Source organism: Jatropha curcas, chromosome 3 (genome assembly GCF_041381405.1).
Source record: "Jatropha curcas cultivar XTBG-Jc1 chromosome 3, XTBG_Jcur_1.0, whole genome shotgun sequence".
Lineage (NCBI taxonomy): Eukaryota > Viridiplantae > Streptophyta > Magnoliopsida > Malpighiales > Euphorbiaceae > Jatropha > Jatropha curcas.
Window position 1 is genome coordinate 23,920,735 of NC_143153.1, and position 7,881 is coordinate 23,928,615.

Here is a 7,881-nt window from a genome sequence, read left to right on the forward strand (position 1 = left end):
TCGACAATTCGAGGACTACACAATTATTCACCATTTTCCACCTTAACACGACACCCATCTTGCTCATCAACATGAGCATCAACCTATTTCATTTCACAAGCATAAAACTATAAGTGCTACCATAATCAATTATAACAAATACAAGTGTGCCATTCCACTCCCCTTCTAAATGCGTGGTTTGTGGATTGTGAATGTCAATGATAGCATTTAATAAGATTTTCGGCGATAGCTCGATATCTGGTCTGTCATCGCTTATATCCATGTCGTTTTCATCTCCTTCAAGTTCAATCCAAAATAACCTTTTGCATTGGTGCCCTCATACGAAAGGCGCATCGCAATTAAAATACAGTCCCTTCCTTTGGCGTTCTTCCATCTTTGTATGCTTTAGCCTTTTATCATTCTAGAACTTTTTAGTTCAATCGATTGAGGTGTTTAGCGAGGTATTGACCATTAGGGGGTTTTCTCTCATACGACCAAGACATACTCATGACAGTAGCTAAATCAGGAGGTTGGTGGAGCTCCATTGCCACAACAATATATTCCTACAATCCACTGATATAAAGTTGAATCTTTTGGTCTTCTATCAAAGTTCCAGCTCGAGAGACCAATTTTCAAACTTCACTTGATAATCTCAGACCAAACCGACTTGCTTTAATTTGGCTAATTCCCGCAATTTGTTGCAGCGAATAGGTGAGCCAAAGTGAAGATTGTGCTACTACTTCAATTTCTCCCATGTTGGATTGGGAATATCATTAAGCAATTGCAAGAACCATAATTGAGCATTGCCCTTAAGATGGAAGGAGGCTAAACTGACTTTCTCTCCTTCATTAATCTGTTGATATCTAAAACTATATTCACATCTGCTTAACCACCTTAAAGGATATTGACCATTGAATCTAGGAAAATGTAATTTGGTGAATTTGGGAAAGATGGCTGAACTCTTAGAGCCTCCCATTGTTCCCTTGTTTTTAGAAGAGCAAAAGTTATTACTGGCTTCTCCCGTTGGTCTAGAATTTGAATTAGAAATATCACGAGCAAGAGTTTCAAGCTTTGAGTTCACTGCTTCTTGTCGAGCCTCGTTAGCAGCTTGTTCTTCCATAAACATGGTAAGGATACGGTCAAGTTGTGGTTGAATTGAATCTCCTATAACTCTCTACTTTGATACCACAGTGTTATTGCCCTTAGATTATGGATGAACACAATTCCGGAACTGTCGGTTTCAGTTTCAAAACCACAGGTTCCGGTTATAGACAAGGTGGAACCGAAACCGAACTGCTTTTAGGTGGTTTCTAAGATAGTTTTGGAACCTCCGATTTCAGTTTTATTTCTGGTTTGAACCAAAATTAAATAATATATTTTAAACTTTTTAAAATGTTTTTTTAGATTGGTAGCTTGAATAAATAATAATAATAAATATTACTATTAAAGAAAACTAAACCAATTAAATAAAAATTATTAAAAGTTACTTTAAAAAAATTATAATAAAACAAAAAAAAATAAGATGAAAATTTCTTTAAGAAACAAGTTTTTCACTGTTTCAAACCGGAATAGCCGATTTTAAACCAAAAACTGCCGGTTTCAGTTTCAAAAAAATGAAGAACCGAAACCAAACTTTAAATGTACAATTTCGGTTTATGATTTGAAACCAAAACCGTCAACTATGGTTTAGTGCTGGTTTGATTTTGGTTCGATTCTGATTTGAAATCGAACCGTGATCCCTACCATACAGATGGATCAAGTTCTGGGTCTATAGAGCAAAGGATCAGGATTATGGCTGGAAGGAAAGGAGGGATTTTTCGTAGCTTCTACCTCTGTTGACAGATTCGTTAAGAGAGAACCTGTAATCTCGAGTTAAAATAGTCAAAAACTTTTTGGAAAATTTTCTGATAAAACTTTTATTGATTGTTGCACTTTAAATACAAAGTGAAGAGGATAACCATCCCCTACAAATAAGGAACCATAAACAGCAAATGGAGGATAATATTACCCTCCTGCAATTACATCATGGTTTATTTGTTGGCAGCAGCAAAAAATCCCTACAACTGCTCAAACTGCTGGAATTGGCTTGGACTTTGTCTTCTTACATCTCCAAATTCCTTTGACCGTAGTAATCTCTTGTAGCACTTCAAGGGACCTCTAACAGTTTAGCACAAGGGATTCATGTAAGATATTGAATCAGGCCAGCTTCTTGCATCCCTCTCATTATCATCTCTCTTGGATTGTCAAGCTTGACATTTTGTAGGAAGCAAAAGTGTACTTTCTGTTTATGCCAAAAATGCGAATTCAGTTGCCAAAGGTCATTCCATTTTGAATCCTACCATTAATTGTGAGGTAAAGAGGCATCGCATACTATGGCATTATTGTGTGGGGAAGTACTTTTCGTTGGTTTAAACACACACCATAAATAATATTTCCTGCACCAACCTGTAAAACGATTGCTTCAAGATATTAGAGAACTTTATACTCAACATCAACTAATTAATTATACAGGACAAAGCCATACAGCAACAACTATGTAAAGCTTACGCCAATGTTCTGGAGGTAGCTCACGAGAAGAGAAGACCAACAGCTCTACATTGTTTAATACTGCCTTAAGAGCTTGGTCATGCATGATTATGTCATCTAGCAGGTCATCAAAAAACTTTTCATCCCTGTTAAAGAATAAAATGATAAAAAAGGCTAGAAAGATCTAAAAGGGAAAGATTAAAGAATAAGTATAATCCAGTAAAATCAAAGAAGAGGCAACAACCTTTCATGCTCAGGAAAAAGATAAAGAGCAATATCACAATCGCTGGGTGGTGAGATCTGAAATCTCAGGGGCCAAACCTCCAATCTAGGAAAAGTTGCTAGATTAAGTTGCATTGGTAGTGCTTTTGCTGCATCCTCTACCTTTGTACAAGCTTTACTTGATAAATGGGCTGTCAATCCAATAAAAGTTGGATTTTTGTTATGTTTAATCCGGAAGGATCCCCTATCAAAAAGTAATAAGATCTTAGCCTATGGAGGCACCGGGGCAAAAACTGACTTCCATGTATTTATGTAGTTTGTAGAAGCTGATACTAAAGCATAAAACAACCAAAGAGAGGGTTCTACCTCCAAATTGGATCATTAATTGGTTGTGAAGGGATATATTCTTTGGCATCTGAATATGATATTTTGTTCAATATGTTCGGCGGATAAAAACTGACAACAGGTTCTAATTGAGAATGTTCAACTTCACTGCCTTTAACAGGTTCAGACTCCTCATCAGAACTGCCATCTTCAAGCTTCAATCTCCTTTTTGGTTTTTTGAGCTCTTCATTTCTGGCGCTATGAGAAAAGGAAGGTATCCATTCCATCTCCTCTTTCTGGCAAGAACAATCACCAGTAGGCTTTATGTTACTCAACCTATCTACGTCTCTGTAAGTCTGTGGAATTACTTTGGAGGAAACAGTCTGCTTTCGCATCTTAATCCTATTCAACCTCGTTTCAACAGCATGACTAATGCGTGTGCTTCTAATTGGAGTAGGACTAGGCTTAGTGTTTCTTTGACAACATTCCTCACATGTAGAAATGGCATTTTTATCATCTTTTATTGGGAAAATGTTCAGACAATAGCTAAAAGCACAAAGAAATAAATAAATGAACATAAATATCACAATTCATTGCCCAAAAAGTGAACGCAGAAATTGAACAAGTAAAATAGAGTTGTTATACATATTCAAGTACTTGAAAAAACAAAACAGATCCAAGTAATACAAGCAATAAATAATTTGTCTTGTCTCATACAGAGTGTTATATATATATATATATATATCAAATGGTTACCAGACATCAAATAGAAATAACTGATTCTAAGTGAACAAACATGATCCAGTAATTCTCCATACCTATGCTGGCAGGAAACCCGACACTTGGCACAGTATACAAGACACTTCACGTCACCTTTATCCCCACACGTCTGACAAACACTCATCTACAACCAAAAAAACAAAAAGTGTAACACATTAATCAGAAACATATTGCTTGAAACATAAAATTCAAACCCATAAATTCATGCTGCAAGTTCATAGCTTTTATTATGGTTTCAAATATCTTAAGACTGAACAACACATTAAAGTTATTTGCAAATAATCAAGAATAAAAAAATAATGATGATTGAACCCCAAAATAACTCAAGTGACATAGTTTGTCAGCAAGATAGCGCAGTAGCCAGCTAAACAAACTAGGCAACTGTGAATCACAACAAAGACATTCTAAATATGAGTTCTTTAGTTATCGAACAAAAAGGCACATAGAAATAGGTGAAAGATGGACAAACAGGCAGAACCCGAATTCAAATTGATCTGTTACTGACATTAAATCTGACTAGAAACTGAAACTTTACAATTGCTATGTGACTTGTGATATTTAATTTTATCCAAGAAATAAACTTGATCAATGTTACAATTGTTTAGTAGACAATCTTAAAAAGGGTTTTGGAAAACCGAATGGAAAAATTGAGATTCAATACTGAATTAACTCAACTCTCTAGGTATGGCAACAATTCTGAACACAAGCAACTTTATGCCTGAAACCAAGTATAACCTATCAAACCTGGCATAAAATTATCAAACTGTTCAGATTTCGTTTACATATTTTAAATTAGATAAATAATTAAGATATAATTGTAAGATCAATCATCTCACCCTAACTAAACAAAATTAAAATGATAATTTGAACTTATATTTTCTCTAACTTCAAACACTGTTATCACAGTGGCAAATTATAGAAAGATCACAACAATTTATTGTAATCTTCCCTTTCTATATTTGGAAACAAGAAATGCAAAGCTCATCTCTAGAAGCCGAATAGTACACAACAATTTAAACCCCAGTCCCAAATTGATTTGATTAACTCAGTCCCCAATGCACATAAGGTGAATAGTAATTTCGCAATGTACATAAACGTGAGCTGCTAATACCTTTATTACAACAGCATCAAAGACCGGAATCCTTCTGCAAAAACTCAAGTTTCAAGCTTGTCACCAGCTTATGCTCACATGCAAACTATGTTAGAGAGGATTAGTGAGAGATTGATGAAACGGAGCGTTATACTGCAGTATATTGCGTTTCTTTGTACAGAGAAATTAAGCTCCAAGGTAACAGAGAATGGGCGGTGAGAGGAAGCAAAACAGTGATGGCTTTAAAGAAAACTTATGGAGAACTCAAAAGCATCTAATCTTTAAAGAGACCCAAAACCGAATACAAAACGAACCCCTAATATTATTTAGGGAAAATAATTATTTCGTCCATGAAGTATATCATAATTATTTAAATAATCTATAATATTTATATAAATATTTACAATATCATTGAGGTTTACTTCTATCTTATTAATTGGTCTTTTCGTTTAAAAAACACACTTTTTTCGTTAAGTTTGAGAGGAAAAAACGAAATTATCTTTTATAAGTTTTCATTATTTCGTCCCTGAGGTTTGCCAAAATTATTTAAGTAGTCCCTGATATTTATATAAATATTTATAACATTCTTGAGGTTCACTTTCGTTATATTATTTGATCCTTCCGTCCAAAACACAAACATTTTTCTGTTAATTTTTAATAGAATGACCAAACTACCCTAAATTCTCTAATTAACGTATCCTCCCTTTCAACTACCTTAAAGCCTCTAAATTTACCCAAAATTTAGAAATTTTAAACTAAATTTTGGGTAAATTTCTAAATTTTTAATCTGCTTGTTCAATTTTGAGTTTAAATCAAACTAGGTGATTACATTAAATTTAGTTTACAATTTATAATTTAAAATTTACATGGGCATTTGTTAATGGTGGTGTCGGGTTTCAAGTGAACAAGAGTAAGCTAAATGTACCGTGTAAATTTTTGCTTTGCTATATTGGTCTTCTTTTTGGCAGATTTTGCATATGGTTGCTGTTTCTGGGATTAATTGCTGAGGTTATTGAGCAAAGTAATGCATTGGATGCAAATATAAAGATTAAGTACATAAACATGTTTGATGCTCAAGTAGATGTTGTTCATTCTGCTTTGAACTCTATGGAATTTGTTTATACCATTTTTGTGAGCGAGTGAGAAGGAAAGCAAATGAATTGAAAAGGAGGATATGTTAATTAGAGTATTTAGGATAGTTTGGTCTTCTATTAAAAATTAATAGAAAAATATGTGTTTTTTGGACAGAAGGATCAAATAATATGACGGAAGTGAATCTCAGGGATATAATAAATATTTATGTAAATGTCAGTGACTACTTAAATAATTATGGGAAATCTCAGGGACGAAATAATGAAAACTTATAAAGAATAATTTCGTCTTTTCTTCTCAAAATTAACTGAAAAGTGTGTTTTTTAGACGAAATGACCAATTAATAAGACGAAAGTAAATCTCATGGATATTATAAATATTTATATAAATATCAAAAACTACTTAAATAATTATGGCAAACCTCAAGGACGAAATAATTATTTTTCCTATTATTTACCTGCTCTATCACCGCAACGGAAAGGGTTATAATCGAGGTTTTCAAAATATCGACTCGATTGATGCTGTTTTATTCTACCAGATTTTTTATTTTTATTTTTTATAATTATTTGAATTTATATTTTTTAAATAAAAATAAAAATACAAGAATAATAGTTTTGTTTAATTCCGTTTGGCTTGTGAAATTCATTTGAAATAGATTCTATTTGAAAATCATTTAGAAATAAGTTCCACCGTTTGGTTTGACACAACTTAAAATTTACAATTCCATTGAATTTCACATTATTCCATTGAATTTCTTAAAACACCCTCAAATCTAATTATTTAAGAACAATAATTTTTAATCCAAGTAAAGAAATCTTTTATTTAATGAATTTATAATAATTAACCACTATATAGACTAATTAATAATATACTAATAAATTTGATATTTAATAAAGAAAAGCAATTGTATTTACAGTTGTATTAAAAAAAGAAGAAGTAAAGTTTCTTTTTGTTTTATTTAATGGCATTTATTACATAAGAGTAATTAATAAAGTTACAACAAATTATGGGTTTTCCACAACATGAAATCGGTGGAAGGTTTCGTGTAATTATTTTTTTTTGTTTTTTATTTTTCAAATAAATAATTTATTTATTTTTTAATAGCAACTGTTCAATTTCAAAGCATATAATTTTTTTTAGATTATTACTTGAGTTAAAATATAAATAGTCAATCATTATAAAGAAATAAAGGTATTATTAAACCCAAAACAAATTAATAATGACGGGGCCAAACAACCGCAATCATATCAGCCTCGAGAAAGTCCCTAACAGAAGCAGAAGGAGACTCCAACAAACACAAGCCACGAGGACCACAAACTGCATTCTTTGCTATAGAATCTGCCACAAAGTTGGCCTCTCGAAGGATATGTATAATCCAAACCTGCCAACTGCCAAGGCTTAGCCATCAGCTCCAAACATGCATGCAGCAGGTTATCAAGCCGAGCTACAGTCGTTCCTGCAGAAGATTGCATCTTAACCACAGTTAAAGAGTCAACCTGAATTTCCACCCTACGCCAACCTTCCTTCCAAGCCAAAAATAAGGCTAAGTAAACCCCCCATAATTCAGCAACCATAATCTCACAATTGCCCAGACCCGCAGCAAAACCCTTGAGCCATTTCCCTGGGTGGTCACGGCAGTCTCCTCCACAAGCAGCAGGACCACCATGAGTTCCCTGAACACTCCCATCAGTGTTAAGTAAATTATAATAATTGAAACTTTAAAAGATCAATAAAGAATAAAACTTGTTAGGAAAAATAATTAAACTAATGTATTTTTAAAAAAATTATAAGCACAAATAATGATAATTAGCATATTAAAAATTATCTGTTATTTTGTTATTTTAATTTATAGTATAAATGATACAGAA

At 33.0% G+C, this 7,881-nt stretch overlaps 1 protein-coding gene across 3 annotated transcripts; it reads right to left on the minus strand.

Annotated features, from left to right (window-relative positions):
- Positions 1-1,868: 1,868 nt before the first annotated feature.
- LOC105645160 (PHD finger-containing protein 6) lies at positions 1,869-5,203 on the minus strand. 3 transcript variants are annotated; one of them, XM_020683672.3, is made up of 7 exons: positions 4,943-5,203; positions 3,870-3,955; positions 3,094-3,597; positions 2,750-2,971; positions 2,504-2,651; positions 2,351-2,424; positions 1,869-2,260 (listed from the first exon to the last, which is right to left on the minus strand). In XM_020683672.3, coding segments are annotated over exons 2-7 (1,035 nt in total). In that variant the 5' UTR covers positions 4,943-5,203; the 3' UTR covers positions 1,869-2,259. The 3 variants fall into 3 exon arrangements, with proteins under 3 accessions (XP_020539331.1, XP_020539330.1, XP_012086079.1); XM_020683671.3 differs by having other exon boundaries at positions 2,527-2,651; positions 4,943-5,202; XM_012230689.4 differs by having other exon boundaries at positions 1,869-2,424.
- Between the last annotated feature and the right edge of the window lie 2,678 nt (positions 5,204-7,881).

Coding starts and splice junctions, on each gene's coding strand:
- LOC105645160 (XM_020683671.3), bottom strand. CDS start 3,955: ATGAGTGTTTGTCAGACGTGTGGGGATAAAGGTGACGTGAAGTGTCTT. Junction 2,972..3,093: donor ATTAATGATCCAATTTGGAG/GTAGAACCCTCT, acceptor ACTTTTTGATAG/GGGATCCTTCCGGATTAAAC. Junction 2,425..2,526: donor GCTACCTCCAGAACATTGGC/GTAAGCTTTACA, acceptor ATCGTTTTACAG/GTTGGTGCAGGAAATATTAT.